General features: G+C 38.1%; 1 protein-coding gene across 3 annotated transcripts in view; it reads right to left on the reverse strand.

The window, feature by feature from the left end:
- atp2c1 (ATPase secretory pathway Ca2+ transporting 1) overlaps positions 1 to 24,075 on the reverse strand; it is a 101,663-nt gene that overhangs the window by 4,034 nt on the left and 73,554 nt on the right. For all 3 annotated transcript variants that reach the window (XM_063069630.1, XM_063069628.1, XM_063069629.1), the window contains exons 17-26: positions 23,843 to 23,999; positions 17,150 to 17,320; positions 14,969 to 15,066; positions 12,091 to 12,141; positions 10,961 to 11,127; positions 9,779 to 9,847; positions 7,049 to 7,165; positions 4,425 to 4,572; positions 4,061 to 4,156; positions 3,206 to 3,347 (exon numbers count right to left, since the gene is read on the reverse strand). In XM_063069630.1, coding sequence (XP_062925700.1) covers positions 3,206 to 3,347; positions 4,061 to 4,156; positions 4,425 to 4,572; positions 7,049 to 7,165; positions 9,779 to 9,847; positions 10,961 to 11,127; positions 12,091 to 12,141; positions 14,969 to 15,066; positions 17,150 to 17,320; positions 23,843 to 23,999 — 1,216 coding nt within the window. The remainder of the gene's footprint in view (positions 1 to 3,205; positions 3,348 to 4,060; positions 4,157 to 4,424; positions 4,573 to 7,048; positions 7,166 to 9,778; positions 9,848 to 10,960; positions 11,128 to 12,090; positions 12,142 to 14,968; positions 15,067 to 17,149; positions 17,321 to 23,842; positions 24,000 to 24,075) is intronic.

The raw sequence follows: 24,075 nt of genomic DNA on the forward strand, positions 1-24,075 counted from the left end.
AGAAGGCAGAGAGTGGGATAAAGGTATCCTTTTCAGGGTGGCTGCCAGTAATTAGTGGAGTTCCACAACTTTTCAGTTTATATGTTCACGATCCGGTTGATGATATGAAGGCAGGTTTTGGGAGAGGTAGCATTATGGAAGAAAGGAGTCCGCAAAAGGACTTGGACAGGCTGGCAAAGTGAGTATAAAGGTGGCAGATGGGGTACAGCACTGGGAAATATATGGTCATACACTTTGAGAATAAGAATAAAGGTTAAACTATTTTATAAGTGGGGAGAGAATTCAGAAATCAAAGCTGCAAAGGGACTTGAGATTCCCTAACGTTAACTGGCAGGTTGACTCACTAGTAAAGGTGGCAAATGGAATGTTCACATTCATTTCAAGAGGACTAGAACATAAAAGCTAAGATATACATACTGCTGAGGCGTTGGAAATGCTGTGAGCAGCTTTGGACCTGCACATGAGGAAAGATATGCTGGTCCTGGAAAGAATACAGAAGTTCACAAGAATTAAAGGCTTGATGTGTGAGGGGGATTTGACATCTCTGGGCCTGTACTCAATGGAGTTTATAAGGTGGTGGTGGTGGGAAATCTCACTGAAACCTAACCAGATACTGAAAGGCCTGGATAAAGTGGATGCAGAGATGATCTTTCCATTAGTAGTAATGAGAGCAGGACTTGCACTGTAAGTGACAGGGTTCTGGAAAGCACAATAGAACAGAGACCTAGTGTCCAAATACATTGTCCTGTAAAGTAGCCAAGAAGGAGGCAGAGTGGCAAAGGTGTTTGGTGTGCCTGCTTTCAATGACTGAGTACAAAAAGTTAGGCATGACGTTACAGCTGTACAAAACATTGTTGAGAATGCAACTAGAAAATTGTGTGCAGCTCTGGTCGCCCAGCTTTTAGGAAAGATGTCTGGAAAAGATGCAGAAGAAATTTACAAAGAAGTTGGTGGGGCTGGGCACCTTGAGTTATGAGGAGAGACTTGATGGACTGTGTTTTCTTTTTGGAGTGCAGGAGGCTGAGGGGTGATTTTTTTTAATAGAGGTATGAATAAGGTGAATGGTCAGTCCTTTTCCCAAGGTAGTAAAGTCTAAAACTAGAGAGCATAGGTTTAAAGATTGACAATAAACTGGACTGGTCAAAGAACACTGAGGCTGTCTACAAGAAGGGTCAGAGCAGTCTCCATTTCCTGAGGAGACTGAGGTCCTTTAACATCTGCCAGACGATGCTGAGGATGTTCTACGAGTCTGTGGTGGCCAGTGCTATCATGTTTGCTGTTGTGTGCTGGGGCAGCAGACACCAACAGAATCAACAAACTCATTCGTAAGGCCAGCGATGTTGTGGAGATGGAACTGGACTCTCTGACGGTGGTGTCTGAAAAGAGGATGCTGTCCAAGTTGCATGCCATCTTGGACAATGTCTCCCATCCACTACATAATGTACTGGGTGGGCACAGGAGTACATTCAGCCAGAGACTCATTCCACCGAGATGCAACACAGAACGTCATAGGAAGTCATTCCTGCCTGTGGCCATCAAACTTTACAACTCCTCCCTTGGAGGGTCAGACACCCTGAGCCAATAGGCTGGTCCTGGACTTATTTCCTGGCATAATTTACATATTACTATTTAACTATTTATGGCTCTATTACTATTTATTATTTATGGTGCAACTGTAACGAAAACCAATTTCCCCCGGGATCAATAAAGTATGACTATGACTAAGGTGAGAGCAGAAAAGTATAAAAGGGACCTCAAAGTAGATGTTTCTGTCCCTTTCAGATGGTGGTGGGCATATGGAATGAGTTGCTGGAGGGAGTGGTAGAGGTAAGTACACCTACTACATTTAAAAGCTATTTTGACATAACTTGGATTAGAAAGGTTGAGAGAAATATGGGCCAAATGCAGGCAATAGGACTCACTCAGGTAGGCACCTTGGTCAAAATGAACAAGTTGGGCCAAAGGGTCTTTTTCAACGCTCCGTAACTATGATTTTACATTCTTACAAGGTGTTTCACCATCAAATGCACAAATAATTAGTGGGGAAAAAACTACAAAAAAAGACAATAGCACAGGTACATGAACAGGAAAAGGATACAGGTCAAAAAGAGGCAAATGTGAATAGCTTAGATGGGTACCTTGGTTAGCATGGACATTGGACCGAAGGGCCAGCTTCCATATTATATTACTCTATGACTAAGAATCACTTGAGACAAAATATAACAAACAAGAATCCATCAAAACTAGCTGGAAATCATAACACTTGACTGATGACAGTCGCACTTTCAAAAGGATTGTATAAAAATATAAACTTGAAACCTAGCCTTAACCTTCTCTCATCATACCAGGGATTGGAGACTATGATTACATGGATACATTGGAACAGTTCTTAATAATTTTCATAAAATAAATGAGACATCTGTAGCGAGTAACAGGTTCCGTAACTAGCGGACACAAGTTTAAGATGGTTTCAGAAAATCTATCTTAAAAGCAGCACGTTGATATTATTTGTGAAGCACATCCTGTTTTGGTTCTAGAAGCAAATTCAATTAACAGTTTCAAAAGAGAATCCAAACAACTAAAAAAAAAGTAAGTCTTACAAATGTAGAAGGAAAGAGCACAGACAAGGGGATGAGCATATTGGTTAGTTGGTTACTTAATTGTGACAGTGTAAATACCACACTTTCTGGTAAACATACTGCAAACTGGTTGAGACTGCACAAGAGAGAGTGCTGATGAGATCTACAGAGATTTTGTCACAATTGGTCATTTTAGAATACAAGGGCCTAAGGAGAGATTGAAGTCTATAAAGTTTAAGGAATCTAAATGATGCAGATAAATGTAACTACTTACGAAGTAGATTGAAAGTAATTTATAGAAAAAATAGGGAGAATTGAAGATGGTGAGAGTTGAGAGATGGTTGCAATTTTAGCAGCCCTTATCACTTTTTGAAATGAATAGACAAACTTTTATGCATACATTTGGTGGCACTAACACTATTTAATCTTACTCATCACATTATAATATGCAAATTGCACTTCAGCTGTTAATGGAGTAAGATTTATAATATCAAATTAAATGCATTTAGATGATAATAAATCCTAACAAGTCTACCAAATACTCAAAATGTTTAACTGTCTGCACATTAAAACAACAAACTCCCTGCTGTAAAGAGGTATTTTGAAATCAGAAGCTAAAGTCTCACCTAGTATACTGAGGCTTTCAGTCTGGAAAACCTTCTGCAGTGGAGGGAAATAAATTACCAGCAGCTGTCCCATGATGGACCCAAGAACAGCATAACAGAAAGGTCGATTACTGCATAACCCAATCTCAAAAACAGATTTTGTCTGGGGATGAAGAAATAAGAAAAAAACACTCAGGCATGAACACAAGACACCTTTTGCATTAATCATACAGTATTGTTTGGTATTATCATCTTTGTTGATAACTTTACCTCTTAACACGTGCTGGGAAATATTTCTGGGAAACATAGACATAGACAGATTTACTAAAGAGAGAGATTTGTCCTAAATGGGAACTTTGTCCTAGATTTCATAAAGCTGAATTTGGTGCATACTATTCATGCCACAGAAGTAACAGGCCCTGAGAGTCAAACCAACCTGCCTTGGCAGTCAGTGGTATTACCATTGCCAAGTTCATGATCCTAGTGGTGGGTTATACATTTGCTAGAATACATGGAACACTTCCACCTTGTGGTTCCCTGCCAAGACTCTTGCAAGTTAGATTTTAAAATGAGCACCATTTCTTTTATATTTCTTGGACCGAAAATGTAGAACTGCGTACCGCCAGCCTCGTTACAGAACCTTTGCCTGATGAACTGGAATGGTTGAAGGAAGGAGTCCTTCACCACCTACAAGAGCTATAAGTGCTGGCCAACAATGCCCATATCCCAAAAAATAAATAAACAATTTAAGATTAATTACTTAAGATTGAGGGCAGTTAAACAATACAAAGAAAAATATTTCTTTGGTGCCTAAGAATCTGAAGCACATAAATACACCCTGACTTCACTACAAATTCCAAGATTTTCATACTCTACCTGCGACCTGGAACTCCATGCATTGAACATGTCAAAGAAAACAAAGCAGGTAAAGGTCATTGTTGTGTCTCGGGGAGTTATTACATTATCCTGTAACTGAGAAATATAGATAATAAATTCAGAACTCAGTAGGAGCACATCATTCGATACTTAATTCAAAATCTTAGAAGTAATTACACAGTGGATTGATCTAACAGATCGTTGGGCACATTTTCAAATACTGATTTTTTAAAAATTAAAATTGAAAATTAGTTTAACAGAGTGCTAATTAACTATTTTTATGTATTCTGCAGATGGTGTTAAGGAGAAGATTGTTTAATTTAGAGGGGAAAAAGATCATCAAAATTGTTAAGCAGTTTCTTACCTCTCGCCAGAAAACAAACAATGTCCCGGAGACAATAATCAGTGATGAAACCAGAATTTTAATGATCAGGCTTTTGGTCAGAATGCTGTCTTTTACATTTCTGGGTGGTTGCCTGATGACGTCTTTATCCACGGGTTCTACTCCCAGGCTACCCACAGAGATCAAAATAAATATAATTAAGAATTTGATTGTAACAAGTTGAAGTCTGAAGAATTTAGAGTACACTGGTACAATATCCACAGAATGCTGGAGGAACTCAGGATTTACACTATGTGCAGAATTTCTTGTGTTTCTGGTACAATATCTATCTGTTTATAACCTAAAAGTAGCCACATGAGCACAAACTGTTTAAGTGGAGAGTAAAGAACTGATGGGGACATTTGGATTTTTATTTCTTAAACATTCCCAATATTACTACATCTTGATGGTACTTTAAAAAAAACACCAAATTAATTAAAATATCCTCCTTGTGTTTGCAAAAATAAGTGTTAAACATGAAAACAGCATCTTTTTTGTTCTATCGTGGTTAAAGCAAAAATTTTGGAAACATTCAGTAGGTCAGGTCCATCTGTGGACAGTGAAACTGAGTTTTAGCTTAAAGACTCTAGATCAGAACAAGGAAAGAGAATACAAAATTAAAAGGGGCTGTTGGAGGAAAGCCAGCATCCATCATGTCCAGATGAAGGGTCTCGGCCCAAAACTCGACTGTTTACTCTTTTCCATAGATGCTGCCTGGCCTGCTGAGTTCCTCTAGCATTTTGTGTGTGTTGCTTAGATTTCCAGCATCTGCAGATTTTCTCTTGTTCGTGATCCATCATCAGAGATCCCCACAACTCAGATCATGCTTTCTCACTGATGCCATCAGGGAGAAGGTACAAGAGATGCCATCAGGGAGCAGGTACAAGAGATGCCATCAGGGAGAAGGTACAAGAGCCTCAGGACTTGCACCACCAAGTTCAAGAACAGTTACTACTTCAGGCTCTTAAATAAAAGGGGTCAACTACACTGAAATGTTCCTACAGCCAATAATCTCACTTTAAGGACTCTCCATCTCATTATCTTACATACTCGTTATTTATTGCTATCTATTTAAATTTGCATTTGCACAGTTTGTTGTCGTCTGCACTCTGATTGACCTTTGATTTTGTTATAGTTACTATTCTATAGATCTGCTGAGTATGCCCACAAGAAAATGAATCTCAGGGGTTGTATATAGTGACATATATGTACTTTGATTAAAAAAAAATTACTTTGAACTCTGATAGGGTAGGTAATGAGAAACTTCACCCCAAAATGGAGACATCAAAAACCAGAGGCCATAGGTATAAAGGTGAAGAGCAAGAGGTTTAGAGAGGATCCAAGGTGGAATTTTTCCAACCAGACGATTTTGCAATGTGAGTCCACTCTCTGAAGGATGGTGGAGGCAGGTAGCCTTACAACATTTAGAAAATATGAGAACTTGAATTGCCAGGAATAGAAGGCTAGTGAATGGGATTAATAGAGATTGACACTTGTTTGAATGGCATTCAAAAGCAAGGCCAAAACCCCCGTTTCAATGTTCTATAAAACTAGAAGACCACTTTAAATTGCAGAGACTGGGGCGGGGGGCAGGTGTGAGCATGGGTGGAGAGGGCAGTGCAGGAAAAGATCAGGTAAATGAACCCTGATCCAGTCAAGATGGCAGCAAGCTGCAATATCCGCCCAGGTCAAGGTCTTGACTGTTTTTGTTGGATCGAGGGGATGGTTCTTGGGTCAGCATGGGGAGTCAGAGGATAGGTAGGTTTTAGGGACAGATGAGGGGGAGTTGCAGGTCAGGGGCAGCATATAAAGAATCAGGGGCAGGAGCCGGTGGTTGGAATCCAGATCAGGGTGCTCAGTGGTCAAAGACCAGTAATCCCCATAGACAGACGCCAGGCTGGCAAGTGCTGAGGATGAAGACCAGTGATCCCCATGATCAATGACTAAGGTTGGCAAGTCCTGAGGTCAGAGGTCCAGGACCGGAGAGCACGGTCCTGACATCCACGGTCCTGACATCAGAAGTCCTGGGGTTGATACTCAGAGTCTGGAGGTCAACTTCAAAGATCCCAGTGCAGGAGTCAGCAAGTCTGGAAGTCAAAGACCAAAGTTGGCGAATCTGTTTTTGTAATTCCCTGAATTGGCATGCCCAAAGGTCAAAGTCCCAATGTATGCAAGTCTACAAGTCCAGGCCAGCGAATGGACAATGGAGGCCTGATGTCTGCATGTCTGAATCTGGGGCCAAGGAAAGCAGGTTAGAGGTCTGTCTGTATGTGTGTGAGTAGATGCAGGTATCAATGTTGATAGAGATGAAGAACATTAGGGCAGATTACTGATTAGAAAAAGCAGTATGCACACAAAACGTGATTAAATAGATACCTAACAAAAATAATTGAAAATAAACGAACACAAATTATGGAGGAGAATGTAAAAGAAGAGATATGTATAGCATAGTTTCAGGTAATCTGAATGGAGTTGGAGAAACTATTGTTGGCTCGTCATAAATATCACTCCCTGCAACTCGCCATGCACAATGTCATGGGACATTAATTGTGTGGAACAAATGAAACCAGTAGAGTGCCATTTCATCAATAATCCAAACGGTTTACCTCTGTGCTGGTGGTCCATCCATAATTATGTTAATCCATAAAATCTGCATTGCATTCAGCGGATTGGGAAAGTTCATCAATGTGGCAAGAGAAATCAATGTCAAAGCAGCTATACTCCTGAAAAATAAATACGTGCATTGGATAAAAATCCCAAGAAACTTACCATAATGGAAGCAATTTCAAATATGACAGAACATACTGCAAATTAAAAAAGGAATTATTTATATACATGTGCAAATTCAGTGCAGCACTTGATAAATATACCAACTGACTTTGACCAATAACTGCATTTGTTTATTAATCACAATTAGTTTCAAACAATGAAATACTCACTATGTGGTTTCAAACAAGATTAAAGTGTACTACTTGGATTCTACAAACGTAATATTAATTGCCTCAGATAAACCTGGGCAGGGTTTGATGTGGAGAATTCCGACTCTGGGTCTTTTTATACAATGTTCAGTCTCTGAAATTATGCTGTCAGTTATCTTGTGAGGATACATTTTATACGTTTCTCCATATCTCCCAGATATAGCTTTGTTCCTTAATGCCAATTGCACGGCCGAAATTCAACTCCTTTCCATATATTTGTACTTGTTTTTTTAAAACCTCAAATTACCACCGGCACTACTCCATAATTATTTTAACTACCAGTTCTTTGAGAATCAGGTGTCAGTTCAAGTTTCTATGATTTGTCAGACTGCCTTTAAACCCATTCCCAGAACATCCTTATCTGCTTATTCTGTGCTCAGTCAGCTCACAGAACTGTTTCGGCACAACTCTGCATTTCCACATTGATGCTAACTAGTTATCCATCTGTTAACTAGTTATCCATCACCTAACTGTAACTCATCAGGCCTCCTTTGTTTCTTGCTGCTCACCAGTTTCCCCTTGTACACGATCAGCATGATCCATAGATCATACAAGTTATCAGGCAGGTCATAATGAATTCAAACATCAATAATTGGATACATCAGATATGAAAAGGAGATGTATTTTTAGTGAATATTAAGCTTTCTTTGAGTAACACAATTTCCATGTGTAGTTGTTGAGTAATTGTCCTCCTTGCTGCTCACCATATACTACAATGTGGTGCTAAAAGCTTTGTGAATCCTGTAGAATTTTCTCTATTTCTGCATAAATATAACCCAAAATGTGATCAGATTTTCATGTAATCCGAAAACTAGATAAAGAGAACCTAATTAAATAAATAACACAAAATATTATACTTTTTCATTTATTTTTGGGAGAAATGATCCAACATTACAGGTATCTGTTGGAAGAAGTGTGTGAACTTTAGCTTTCGGTAACTGGTGTGACCCCCTTGTACAAACGTTTCTGGTAACCTTTGATCAAGTCCTGCATATCGGCTTGGAGAAATTTTAGGCCATTCTTCCTTACAAAACTGTTTCAACTCTGGAATGTTGGTGGGGTTTCTTGCATGAAATGCTTACTTCAAGCCCTTCCACAGTATTTCTATAAGATTAAGGTTAAGATTTTGTCTCGGCCATTCCAAAATTTGAAATTTCTTCTGCTTTAACCATTCTTTGAAAGACTGACTTGTGTATTTAGAGTTATCTTGCTGCATGATCCACTTTCTCTTGAGCTTCACTTCACAGATGGATACCCTGACATTTTCCCGTAGAATTTGCTGGTACAATTCAAAATTCATAGTTCCATCAATGATGGCAAGCCATTCTGGTCCCGAGGCAACAAAGGAGGCACAAACCATGACACAGCCACCACCATGTTTCACAGATGGGATGAGACTCTTATGCTGGAATGCAGTGTTTGCTTTTAGCCAAACATAACACTTCTCATTTATGCCAAAAAATTCTATTTTGGACTCATCCTTCCACAGAACATTCTTCCAATAGCCTTCTGGCTTATCCATGTGGTCTTTAGTTAACTTTAGACAGGCAGCAATGCTTCTCCTTGTATTACTGCCTGGCGCACCATTGTTCAGTGTTTGCCTGGTGGTAGGCTCGTGAACGTTGACATTAGCCAATGCAAGAGAGGCCTGTAGCTCCTTAGATGTTACCCTGGGATTCTTTGTGACCTCCTGGAATATTACACGCCTTTGCACTTGGGGCAATTTTTGTTGGTCAACCACTCTTGCAGAATAACGGTGCTGAATTTCCTCCATTTGTACACTATCTGCCTAACTGTGAATTGGTGGAGACTAAACTCTTTAGAAATGGTTTTTGAATCCTCTTCCAGCCTGGTGAGCATCAACAGTGTTTTTTTTCCTCAGGTCCTCAGCAATCTCCTTTGATGAGGCATGGCACACTTCCAAAAACCTGTGTGGTAAATATCAGACTTTGATAGTGAAGACCCAGGTTTATGTTCTTTAAATGAGGCAGGGACTCCCACACTCACACCTGATTGTCATCCTGTTGATTGAAACACCTGACTCTAATTTCCTCTTCAAATGAACTGATTATCCTAGAGGTTCACATACCTTTCCCAACAAATACATGTAATATTGGATCATTTTTCTCAATAAATAAATGAAGTATAATGTTTTTCTGTTATTTATTTAATTGGGTTCTCTTTATCTAGTTTTAGGACTTGTGTGAAGATTTGATCACATTTTAAAATCATATTTATGCAGAAAGAGAAATTTCTAAGGGGTTCATAAACTTACTGGCACTGTACAAACATTCAAAAAAAGTTTGCTGGCTTCTTGCAACTGACAAATTATAACACTTAATGACTGTTTAGACTTACGTGCTAAGTTGAAATCTAACAAAGTTTTTGATGTTGTTGTAAATCCCTTTACCCTCTTCAATTGCTGACCTGGAATAGAAAGTTTTAGATTAGAAATATCTAAATATGTCAGGTCGTTTTAACTGACACTTACTGTACGTACCAAAACTTGCCAATTAATCAAAAATGCTTAGTTCCAACAGAAGTCTAAATTCTGCATTTTTCTGAAGCAGTTATTTCATCAATTCAATCCTCAATTCTTACATTATGCTCTCACTAAAGTTGTGTTAATATGGGGTTCTAACTTGTATATCAATCTACAGTGCATGCTCTGGTGGACAAAGGGGGAAAATGCATAAGTAATGTGGCAATATATTTTTGCAGAAAACAAAACTCCTGGGTGGAACTCAAGAGGTCACGAAGCATCTGTGGAACGAAAGGATGGTTTTGGGTCTGGACCTTGCATCAGGACTGGAAATATAGAGGCAGGATAGAATATGAAGGGTAAAGGGAGGGCCAGTAATTCTCTTTGTTAATTTTTTTGTTCATTTGTTATAGTTGTAAGTATGCTGACAAAAGAGTCCAATCATGTATAGACATCTGTATACTTCTGCACAGCCAGTAAAACAACAAAACAAAAATCTATGGTTTCTAAGTGCAATGGTTTCCAATCGGACTCACTTGGTTCTGTTTCCTTTACTCCTTTTAAACTCACCTGGCACTCAGGAAAATTTATTATACCATTGTGGAAAGGGCTGCTAGGGGTTGCGGTATAGGCAGATATATTGGGGATATTTAAGAGAACCTTAGATAGCCTTTTATTTTTCTTTAATCTACCTGCCTTTGTGGGAGGGAAACATTAGATAGATTGTGGAGTAGGTTAAAAAGTCAGCACAACATCATGGGCTGAAGTGCTTGTACTGTGCTATACTGTTTAATAACTTTAAAAAAAACTTAAAGCAAATTGGGTTATTTAAATAATTCAGAAATTTGAAATTCTGAAGGATGCAGGATTATTGGAGCTTTACTGTATTCATTTAATAATCAAGTGAATACAATTTGAATTAAATTTTTGTATATTTATTTGTCAAAGTCATTAATTCTAACAAGAATACTTAGCACTTTAACTGATAGAACACAAATTAACCCATGCAGCACAGGACTGCATTTAGATTACACAGAATGATAGCATGCTCAACTCACATTATTGTCTTAAAGTCGTCGTCCACAAGGATCATGTCAGCTGCTTCCTTGCAGACATCGGTTCCTGTCTGCCCCATAGCAACACCAATATCAGCAGCTTTCAAAGCAACAGCATCATTCACTCCATCCCCTGTCATTGCCACTACAGCACCATTGTTCTGAAGAGACTGGTATTTGAAAAAAAAGGGAAATAAGAGTGATTTTTTTTCCCCCACAGAGAAAGCATTGCCCTTACTACAGCAACTACCTTTCAAAAATATTTTATTAGCTGTTAAATGCTTTAGGATAACCCATGGACATAAAGTGATAAAAAAATGTACATCTTTCATTTATTTGGATGCCAATGAACCGCTTTTTGTAAGGTATACTATATGTAGATTATGATATTTAAAAATTAATCACAGCATAAAAGACAATACTGTTAATTGGGGGGAGGCATTGAGCTTTTAGGTTGGGATGTTCTGTTGCAGTTGTACAAGATGTTGGTGGGACCACACTTGGAATATTAAATTCAGTTTTGGTAAGAAAGATAGCATTAATTTGGAAAGAGTAAAAGAAAGATTTTAAGGACATTGCCAGGACTAGAGGGGCTAGGTTAAAGAGTTGTGCAGGCCCAGACTATTCTGTGGAGTGTCAAGACTATGGGGTGATGTTATACTGTACATAATATCAAGACTCAGAAGACTCAAAGGTCTCAATCTGAAATAATTAATGCCCAGAAATCAAAACAATGAATACTGTGTCATAATTTCAGATACTACTATTGACTTGTTCACAATTATCCTCTAAATTCAATTTAAGTGCAAAATTCAAATTAGAAAAAAGTGCAAAGCAGAAAAGGGATCTCAAACAGCACATGAACTGAACGAACAATAAAGAGTTTGCAATCCACTTTCTTTTAAAAGGTCTAAGAATTTTAGCATATGCCCATTCCATATACTGGAATGCTATTGAGAACAGTAACTGCTTGGTTAAATGGACAATACAAGATACTTGATGAAGCAAACTCAATTCAGAGTGTTTGAGCTTCCTTTATAAACCAATAACAGACAACAAGGAGAAAGCCTTGATCCCAAAGGGGAAGAAAGTAACTACTCTCACAACTACTATTTTCTGTTCATGATAGTTACCTTTATAATCTTAAGCTTGTGCTTGGGGCTGGATCTGTAAAATATTGCTACCTGTGGAAAAAAAAATCAAACCAATAACAATGAAAAATTTTAAATGAACTCTGGCACATCCAAGATCACACAAGCAAAAAAGACTGTCACTTCCCAAAATACTAAAGGTGATTTTTTTTTTCTATATTCTTGCTGCAAAATAAAAATATCTATGCCAAACTACTTTCCATAAAATCAATAGTAAGTGAGAATTTTCCACTTGATGAACTTCACCCCTCTGGAACTCCAAAGGATACATATGAATATATCTGTAGACATAGTGAGTGCAGATGCTGAAATCTCAAGCAGCAATTTGCAGAATAAACTCAGTAGGTTGAACAACATCTCTTGGTGTGGGGAGGAGGTTGCAGTGTGTGTGGGGCGGTGAGCTTGGTTAAGAACTGTTGACATTTTTGAGTCAAAATCCTGTACCACATATGAGTGGCAAGGGGAGACAGGAGTCCAGGGTGATTGGTGCACAGCAGAGTGCAGAGGCTCCTATTTGCATGCTAATTCTCACTGCCACAACCAACCTGGCCACTCTCAGTGATTCCCATTGCTAAGGTGAGGCCCCGGGCAAGATAAAAGAACATCACCTCATATTCCACCCGGGCAATCTACAACTCAATTATATGAACAATGAATTTTCTGATTTCTAGTTACCTTTACCTCCAATATGGTTTCCCCCTGTCCCATCCAATTCTCTAGTTTTCCTATTTTCATACCCTATCCCACCTCCAGACACCTAATTTTTATTCCCCTTCCTCTTCATGGTTCAATCTGCCAACTACCCATTCACTATAGGAGTAGGTGGTATGAACTACCTATTCACTCACCAACTTGCTCTCCCCCATCTGGTTCTGGTTGTATCAACTCTCCCCTAATGGTTTCCATTATCATATTCCTAATTTACCAGATTTTCTCCCACTGGGAGCCTTTGTGTTCCTGATTTATCAATCTCCTATGCTTGCATTTTCATGCTACCCCTTCCTCAGCTTGGGTCCATCCAGGTCAAGTGAATCTTGACTGAAGTTAAAGATTAGATAAGATCTAAAGAGAGTGGCATATTTCCTGCCTTTGGTATTTCAGAGAGCCTTTGCACTTGTGCAAATATTCTGCAGCTTTAATGGCCCATGTCCTGCTGCCAGAACACCAATTCAGTAAATTAGTTGGTTCCCTTATCGTGTAATTTAATTTTGTGAAGGATCCTGATGAAGGGTCTTGGCCCAAGGTATCATCTATTTATTTCCCTCCAGATATGCTGCTCAACTTGCTGAGTTGCTTCAGGTTTCCAGCATCTGTAGTCTTTCTTGTGCTACGAAGTATAACTCCTGTACTTGAAATTTCTACAAAGTGACTTAATGTATAAGCAGAACTTCATAGCGACTAACAAAGGCCACATTAGTGTCATAGAACAGCAAGTCATAAAACACTACAACACAGGCTCTTCAGCATATCTAGTAGGTGCTAAGCATTAATGTGCCTAGTCCCATTGAGCTGCACTTGGACCATAGTCTTCCATACCCCTCTCATCCATGTACCTACCCAAGTTTCTCTCAAATATTGAAATTGACCCGCATCCACCACTTGTGCTAGCAGCTTGTTCTACACCCTCACCACCCCTCTGAGTCAAGATCTTCCCCTTCAAGTTTCCCTTAAATGTTTTACCTTTCACCCTTAACCCATAACCTCTAGATGTAGTCTCTCCCAACTTCAGTGGAAAAGCTTGCTTGCATTTATCCTATCTAAACCCCTCATTATTTTGTATACCTTTACTAAATCTCCTCTCAATCTTCTACGTTCCAGGGAATAAAGTCCAAACCTATTCAACCTTTCCCTATAATTTGGATCCCCAAATCCGAGCAACATCTTTGTAAATTTTCTCTGTGCTCTTTCAACCTTATTTATATCTTTCCTGTACGTAGGTGACCAAAACTGGACAAAATACTCCAAATTAAGCCTCACCAATGTCTTATAAAATTTCAACATAACATCTCAACTCCTGTACTCAATATACTGACTTATGAAGACCAAAGTGCCAAAAGCTTTCTTTATGACCTTATCTACTTGCAAGGTATTATGGATCTGTATTCCTAGATGACTACATTAGTAATGACTACAAGTTGGACCATCAGAAAATTGTGCTTTACTATTTAAAAAAGACAACATTCTATTAGTTCCTCTGGTATTCTGTCAAAGAACAAGTAGCAGTTAGTTACTTCTAAGTTGTTTTTGCATTACTTGCCAAAGTTCAAATATCAAGTAACTTCAGATCTCAGTCAAATTTTGCGATGTTGCATAAAAGTTCTTTACATGCTGCACCTCAGAGAAAAGTATTGTAGTAACAGAGTCCAAAGCCTTAAGTTGTACATTATAATAGTCTGTTAATGGTTGCTCCCTGTATCTTTTATTTGAGGGAAATAAATTAAATACTTCTAGTTATCAACTGATTCAGTAGAGATGCATTAACCCAATATGTCATACAGAGCTGTGAGTGTTGTGTTTCATTTCGATTGAAGACCATTGATCTGAAACGTTCACTTCTTCATTCTTCACAGACATTAACAAACCTACTGAATACTTCATCACTTTTTTACTTTTTAAATATAACTGCTTATTTGTATACTACAAACAACCTAAACACAACTGTTTGAAATTCATGGATCCAGCCTACAGTAATCTGTAAAGATTCTGAGGTGAGTTATCATGAATCTGAACCATCTACACCATTTAAATCACAGTAATATATAGATCCAGTTGTGTTGTGAACCTTTAATTCCACAATAAATGTGCCATTGAATCCTCATTGCGTCTCATTTCAAAACTCAAACCACACTATGTGATGTACCTTTGGTACTATTTGCGAGAGTTGCTGAACATCCAATGAATCTAGTTCTTCTCCTGAGAGTGTTTGGGATCCCTTGGAATATAAACCCAAGCGAGTGGCTGCATATAAATAAAACATCTTATTAAAAGCGAGTTTGTAACATTTCCAGCATTGTACAGTTTAAGCAATGCACGAATAAAAGTACATTAATCTATGCTATAATTATTCCAAATAATTTTATATTTTAATCACGAGATTAAATAAAGACAGCTAAGTCAATAACATATTTTCTTTTCATTTATTATTCAACAAACCAAGACCTTTTTAATATCCAAAAGTTTTTGAATGTTGACCTTCTTTGAAAACCATCTTATATGTGGCCCAGGTGTGCATAAAATTGTCAGGTGTTTTTAAACAACTGTATGAATTAGTATCTTAACTAATTGCTTGTTTTATTAAACATAATTTGTTTCTTTACCACAAAAAACTTTTATACCCTCTTACATGAACTTTGCCAGTCCCACCACTAACTTCACCCACTGCTTCCAAGCCATCCGAAGTACCAGCAGAAACATTACAATACTGTAAATCTTAGCAATTCAAACTAAACTGAAATGGGATTATATCAACAAGTACCAACAACTTAATATATCAACATTATGTAGAAAGGATCATGATGTTTTTCCACTCAGTACGTACGAATACCCAAAAGATTTCTCAAAACATCGCTGAGAGGTGAATGAACCTGATCTGGTGATGCGAGAGCTTGCAGAAATTTTCCTAAATCGGGTTGTCTTTGAAGATTTCATGATTGCAGAAAATTTACCAGAAATTCTTTTCATTTGTATAGGGCTTAATTATTTTCATCTCTTAACTTAAGTGGTTCTATGACTTTGCTGTTATTTAGCTAAAATAGTGTGAACATAATCATTAAAAAATACCTTTTGCCAAGAATGTTTCAGCTTTCAGTCTTTATAATGCACAGTCAACAATTATAGTAAGAAAAGAAAAACATTGAAATAATGGAATTTTTGGGAAAACATTCTGTGCTGAATTCATCTTCTAACAGATTACCAAGTCGAAGGAAACTCTTAACAATTTGGTACCCTCAAGACTGGCAGATTTTCCAGATTATTGTTCACTTTTCTTTGTAGTTATTACATAGAAGAATACCAGGTGAATTTAAAGTGAGTGCTACTACCACAACCATTCCTGCACCTGCAATGCCAATGAGAGGATAGAGGGAAAACAGAAAAACATGTCCTTGCTAAGATCACTGGGAGTGGGTGAAACTGAAACAGGTGAGACTAATACTGTATTATCAGGATTTCTGAACAAAATAATAGCAAATTATCAGAGTTATACTGTTGACAGATACAATTCCTGTGCTCAAGAAAAAGGCACCAGTAAGAATGATGGAGTTATAAAACTGAAGTCCAGTCTTCATCACAATGTTTAACAAGCAGCAGCAGGCTCCATACACGTACTCCTCCAAAATTAGGAGAAACAAATTTGAAGTTACAAAACAGATTGTAGAATCTCTGTATCTTTGAACAAACATATCACATTATCCAGTTTATTTCAATTTCTTTTTCAAGTATTATGGTTCAAGAAGGGATATTAGAGTAGTCCTCCTATTTTATTTCTCATCATCATAGAACGTAAGCAGAAGTTTTTGATTAGATCATCACTTATTGTGAGTTTTGTGCCAAACTGATTTTTTAAAATTTCAAATTTCCAACTGAAATGTCTCAAAAATACCATAAAGATGATGGCCACAAGACAGAATTTCCATTACTGCAATTCTTTGGCAAAACAATTCAGAGGAATTCATTCATTTCTTTGTGATCTCTGCATCAAACTGCTGCTTTAAATGTTGAGGCTAGTGCTTTTATTTTTAGATGCAAAGGATTGACAGGGTGTTCCTTTTCAAGAAACCACAGAAAAGACAACTTTGCAGTATTTACAGAGTAGTTCACTTTGTTATTCCTTCAACATAATTTGTACCTTCCGTCAGGCAATCAAAAACATCAATTTCATTTACTTCTCACCACGTCTACATGAATTTTGGCTCTCCAAGTCAGGTCACTGAGCAGCAAATCTCTCAAACAAGGAATACGTATCACTGAGTTAAGGGGTATTGTTTCAAATACAAGTATCATGTGTAATTTTTTTTAATACTAATACTGAGCCAGTATTTACCTATGGCAACTGCTGTCTCTTGTGAATCTCCAGTAACCATTTTGATTACAACTCCTGCATTAATCAGTGTAGTGACAGCTTCCTTTACACCAGATTTTGGTGGATCAATCATTCCCACCAGTCCCAGAAATGTGAGTTGTCCGAGTTCCGGTCCAGAGGCTAAAGCAAGTACTAGAGGGGAAAAATATCACACATCATTTTGTTATCTGCATTTACATGAACTTGTTGATACAAAGTTTCAAGAAAAAAATTCTACACACTTCTCATGAACACAATTCTCTCACAAATATACTTGGAATATAAAATCATTTACATCTACCTCATTTGCACACAGTTGATTTCAAATTTATTTTAAATGCTACACTAGCCCTTGAACAATAATAGAAGTTCATGTAATTATTAAAAGTGTAAATGAAACATTTGTTCCAATGTACTCTTTTAACAATTCAATTCTCCAACATTTTAACAGCCCTTACCACATTGTCTTTCTTTCCAAGCCTTTCAAATTACTATCTTCTAACTAAAATGCAGTTTCATGAACATCTGATCATTTTTTGGTACTTTGCCTTGAGCAAGTGCATAAGCAGACCAAGTAACTTCACGGTCAATAGTCAAAACCAATAAAAGAGTCAAAAGATAGCTCAAAATAAATTTATTATTAAAGTATGTATAACATATACAACCTTGAGATTTGTTTTCTTGCAGTCAGCCACAAAACAAAGAAACACATTAGAGCTCATTAAAAAACCCACACAACAAAGATTGTTAAACACAATGTGCAAACAAAAGAATAAATTGCACAAACAATAAAACACAGTAAGCAAACACAAAATGCAGAATCCTCGAAAGCTAGTCCTCAGCCACGGAGCTGGTTCGGTTCTGAGGTGAGTGAAGCCCGTCCAGGAGCCCGATGCCTGCAGGACAACAACTGCTCTTGAACATGGCTGCATGCGACCCAAGACTCCTGCACCTCCTGTCTGACAGTAGCAGCAAGAAGAGGGGGGAACCCCCTGAACACCTGTTCATTTTCCACTCTCATCCTCAACGATTTTAATTTTGCTCAATGCTTTGATTGGTGCAGAGAAACGGAACCAACCATGGGTTCATCTGCCGCCAGCAGGCCTTGACGCAGTGTCTATCCCCAATGATGGCCATCCTGTCTGTACCTGTACTCTCCAGAGTCTAGTTCGCAGATTCCCCCAAGAGATCACAAAAGCACCAGGTTGTTTATTCAGTTCAAAAGAACATCCTTAAAAGGGAAATTACAGGTTGCAGACTGCAGCGATCGCTGTTCAAAAGACAACATATATCTACTAAAGTATCTAGTAGTTTTATGAACTGTCTACAAAACATCACCAGTGGTTGCAGGAGCGTTTTTCTCAAATTTAGCAACTGGGGTCAAAGAAAACTGACTGATTTTGTCCTAATTTAATGCCAATGTCAAGACTAACTTGCTCTTTTAAATGCTATGGCTACTATTAGCTAATTTAGCACAGATTAAGAATCTATCTGAAACATTCCTCAATCTATTTTAAGTTATCATTTAGAATATGAACACAAAAGCAGATAAGAAATACCAAATAGTTGCGTATTGATCCTTGACAAAAAATGTATCAACATAGATAAATTGTGATAAAACAGAAAGAATGCAAAGAGTGCAGATGCATTGCAAGAAGAAACCACTGATCCACTTTTCATAACATTCTACTCTTTTACAGTACTTCTATGAAAGAAAGCCGGTTGTTAGGCAGAACCACAGGAGTGTGACTGGTGGTGAGCTAGGGGCAGGTTTCTAATACTTCGGCTGATGGTAGAAGGTGAAGCTGAAGAAAGTTACTGTCCTCTGAAGCCAGCATCATTTTACACATTTTGAAAATATTGTCCTTGTATCATCACAGGGCCCTCATTTTTACGAGCTCTTCCGTCAAGTCAAGACTAACCCAGGGTAGCAAATTATCATAAAAAGTTAGCTGTGAGGAATCATATTGTTTGCCAACATGGCAAATAGTATGTTTCAACCTCAGAGAGTGGCTGGTTGAGGATAGAATTAGTGTAAAAGTACACAGTTGGTGGTAGAGTTGAAAATCATGGCTTTGGGGAAAAAGAACTGTCAACAAGCAGTGTGAAAACTCAGAGGCAATGATGACCGAAGTGGTATTGCAATACTTGAGTTGGTTAACATTGGAAGACGTATGACTACTGATCACCAACGTTTCAAATTGTTTTTTTTAATACTTTATTTTCAAAATTTTCAAAAAACAATAAAATCAGCAAGAACATACAAGCTCAGACATGTATGAAAATAAAATGAGCAAAAAAAAGAAAAAAAAGGACATAACGTTAGAGGGATGCCTGTTGTACAGAGTACTCAAAAGTGCTAAACATTAAGTCTCAAATGAGGGCCGTGAGAGATTAGCTGGGGGGAAATTGTTCATCTGCCCCTGGCCTCGTCTAGGTAGGCAAGAAATGGATCCCAGACAGCCGAAAAATTTATAATTGAATTGGTTCTCAAGAACCTGAGTCTCTCCATCTGTATGACTGAGAACATGTCAGCCATCCATCTCCGAAGGAAGGGGGAGAGGGTGATTTCCATTCCCTCAAGAAAAGTCTTTTCGCAACAGTCATCCCCAGCATCAGAGATTGTTGTATGGCTGTAGGGAAGCAGAGTGGATTGCAAACAGTTGAAGTTGGTGAGACAAGCTTCCAAAGGGAAAAATCTTTTATAGGCCGTTGAGTACCAGTCAAATATTTTGGGCCAAAATCCAGTCAGTGAAGGGCAAAACCAAAAGGTGTGTGACAATGTGCCCTCTGTCCCTTGACATCTATCACACATTGGCGAGACAAAAGGGTAAATCCTGTGCAACCTGAGTTTAGAATAGTGAAGACGGTGGACCACCTTGAACTGGATCAGTTAGTGTCTGCTGTTAACAGAGCAAGCCTGTATCATAGACAAACTCTTGTCCCAGGCAGCTTCAGATAGTTCAATGCCCAATTCCTCTCTCCAGAACTCCCTGATCTTCACAGTAGAGGCTAAAGTACAACCATCAAACAAATGTACAAACTTAGAAATGAGATGCCTGGAGTCAGGAGGGTTCTTTAAGATATTAAAAAAATATATGCTTCCCTGGAAGGATTTCAAAATTACAAATCTTGGATTGGATGTAGTGTCTAATTTGTAAGTAACAAAAAAAAGTGTGAATGAGGCAGCTCAAATTTCTCTTTCAGCAGACTAAATGTTGCAAACCATCCCTCTATGTACAGGTCTTCGATAGAAACTAGACCCTTCTCCCTCCAAGCATGGTAGGTTTTGTCTGACCATGAGGGTAGAAAGGAGTGATTGAAGCAGATTGGTGTTAGTACAGAGGTCTCTGGTAGATTCAGAATACTCGTAATCTGATTTAGAATTCTGATGGAGCTTTTCAAAACGAAACTTAAACTTTTTGAAGTCCCAGGCTTTTCTAACTTAGACAGCAGCATGGCTGGCAAGGAGGCATTGACAACAGAATTAGACTCCATACATAGCCACAAGGGGGCCCCAGGGGCTAAGTTATCCTGAGACCCCTGTTGCCAGAACATTAGAGCCCTAACATTGACAGCCCAGTTATAGTGTCTGAATATAGGTAATCTCATCCCTCCTTCAGACTTGGGCTTTTGCAAATGAATTTTTGAAATCCTGTGGTTCTTCTAATTCTAGATGTAAGACAAAATTATGGAGTCCAACTCTGTAAAGAAGGCTGATGTAAGAAAAATGGGGAGATTTTGATAAAGATAGGGAAACCTAGGAAGGGAAACCATTTTAATTGATTATACGACCAATCACGGACAGAGGTAGGATTTTCCAACTTTCTATGTTCTGTTTAAGTTTTGAGATAAACTCTGCGAAGTTTAATTCAAAATATTAGTTTAGGATCTTTGGGTATTGCCAAGCCAAGATAAGTAAAATGATCTTTAACTACTTTAAACAGGACACTTTCTAAAAAACCCGGCATGTAGACGTCGGAGAGGGGCACGAAGTCACTTTCTGTCCAATTGATTGAGTATCCCGATAGTCTGCCAAAAAAAGAGATTAAATCTAGAAGAAGGGGGACTGACTTTTCTGATTTTTCTAAGTACAGTATCACACCGTTTGCATAGGAACTATTAAGTGTTTCAATACCTCCACTTTCAAACCCACAATATTTGGGTGACTTCTTATTTTTAGGGCGAGGGGCTCTACCGCAACAGCAAAAAGGGCCGGCGAGAGAGGGCAACCCTGCTGAACTGAACGGTGTAGGGGAAACATAGTTGAATTGTCGCTACTGGTTATAATAGAACACATTGGGCTGGCGTATATCAGTTTTACCCAGGATATAAGTGACTCGCCAAACCCAAATCGGTACAGTGACTCAAACATGTAAGGCCACTCAATCTGGTCAAAAGCCTTCTGTGCAACAAGGGAGAAGAATGCTGCCCCACTAGCTTTTCCATGATCAGCACACATAGTATTAAGGAGGCATCTGACATTGGAAAAAGAAAACCTGTCCAGGATGAATCCCAACTGATCAGGATGAAAGATAGATGACAAATGCTTATTTAGCCAATTAGCCAGCATTTTAGTAATTGCCTTTCTACCAAAGTTCTGGAGTGCAATGGGCCTATAGCTGGCCGGGTCTGTTTCCCCTTTACCTTTCTTTAGAATGAGGGAAATGTTAGCCTCGTACAACGTTTTAGGCAAGGCTTTGTCTCTCTTAGAGCAAGATATCATTCTGAGGAGAAGTGGGGCGAGGATATCACAAAATTTCTTATAAAATTTGCAGCCAATCCATCTGGCCCAGCTGCCTTGCCGGACGGAAATGACTTAATGGTAGAGGTTATTTCTTCCAATGAGAAGTCAGAATCTAGGTCCTCCCTAGCAGTGTCACTAAGTTTCGGCGTTACAAGAGAGTCAAAGAAGTCATTCAAATCAGATTGAGTGACATTGCATTGAGAAGTGTACAGTTCACTGTAAAATTCTTTAAAACAATCATTTACCTCCTTGGGGTTAGTTAACAAGGTGCCCACCCTCAATCTAATGCAGTAGATTGACTTAGGGCCTGGGCACCCCTGAGCTGCCGCGCCGGAAGCCCCCCAGGCTTGTCCCCCATTTTGAAATGCTTTTGCCTTAATTTTAAGAGGAGGTTGTTTATTTGACTACCCAAGATGCAATTGTACTCATATTTAAGCTTCATTATCTTATTATAATCTTCAGAGGATTTTGAGGCTTGGCATGTCACTTTGAGGGTTGGAAGAGTATTCTCAATCTCTAATAATCGCCCCTCTCTCTCCTTCTTAGCAGCGGATTCATATGAAATTATATACCCACGAAGTACAACTTTTAATGTCTCCCAGAGTGTGGAATTTGACACTTCACCATTATCATTAATTTCTATGAAATCTTTTAATCTGGTGGTGATGTTTTCTATAAATTTCTTATCAGTGAGTAGGGAAGGGTTAAAATGCTAGGAGTAGATTCGTTTGGGAAGGGAGAGATTTAGGGACAATGTCAAGGGGCTATGGTCAGAGATTATTATGATATTTTGTACTGGTAACACGAGAAATTAAATGAGAGTCAACCAAAAAATAGTCTATTCTACTATAGGATTTGTGAACATGAGAATAATAAGAATAGTCCTTGTCGGTGGGATGTTGAACTCGCCAGATATCTACTAAATTTCTAGATTTACTCAAATTGTTTAGGACCTGCATTGATACGATATTTGGAATCTTTAAGGCCAGGTTTATGAACTGTTGGAGACCAAGCAGAATGTTAGCTCAGGAAAACGGTTCAAGGAAATGCTTAGTATTGTTTAAAAAAATACAGTAGCTCATTATGCTTTTTAAAAAAAGAATTTGGGGCTAATAATCAAATTTGACAGAACAGTGAGATCAATAATTATTATAGCTACCTCTTTTATAACAGACAAGCAAATGGAAGTTATTGTCCTTTACATGGAGCTTCTGACAAAAAATGTGAAAAGTTAGAAGCTGAAAAAAGGACATTCAACTAAATTTGTCATTTAGTATGTAGTTTAAGAGGCAAATCATCAGATCAAGACATTGCCATCAATAGTTTTGGAAAACTATTTGTTTCCTATAAAAATTACGTGAATGCTGAGAAGCTCCATATCTAACAAGTTTAGCAATTTAATTGTAAAAGTCACTATAAAGATTTTGGTTCCATTTGTCACTTTAAAATGAGGCACAAGTTAAAAGTGTAAATTTTGATTTCTACACTGGACTTTGTTAACCATGCATTTCCAACACACAGAGCATGACTATTATCATAATTTTTTAATGCAAAGTTTTGCTGGTGACAAAAGTCATGAGAAATGCTAAGAGATGATTTGCAGTTCCCTGCTATTAGAATTCATTTTGGTACATGGGTGGTTTCTGACCTTAGGCAAATGGAGTATGAGTCAGAAAATCTATACTCATCCTATTCCCTCTCGGTTTACTCAGTAAGTCTTACTTATGTTTAAATTAATTCCTGTTGCCTGGAGGAAATAAGTAGCAAAGTACCAAAGCTACTTAAGCAATTTAATATGAAAAAAAACATCTGTAATAAATGAATGTAAAAGGGATTACTACTTGCATATCGACATACATATTCATGTCTATAAGTATTCAGAACAATACACCCTTTCATACTTCAGGGAAACAAAAACCTTGCATTACCTCGGAGTCCAGCAGTACCCATGTAAGTTTCTTCCTGTTGATACAACTCCTTTTGTTGCTGGGTGAGCGGCGGAATTTGCGAGTGACTACTGTAGCTAGAGCAAAATCGAATTACTTGTTCATAAGCTCCTTTCATAAAATAAATTTCTGCTTTATCCTATGGGGAAAGAAATGCGAATGAACTGTTATGACATTTAATAAACGACTGTAGCAACCTGCTTTACCAACTTTGT

Source organism: Mobula hypostoma, chromosome 17, assembly GCF_963921235.1.
Source record: "Mobula hypostoma chromosome 17, sMobHyp1.1, whole genome shotgun sequence".
NCBI lineage: Eukaryota > Metazoa > Chordata > Chondrichthyes > Myliobatiformes > Myliobatidae > Mobula > Mobula hypostoma.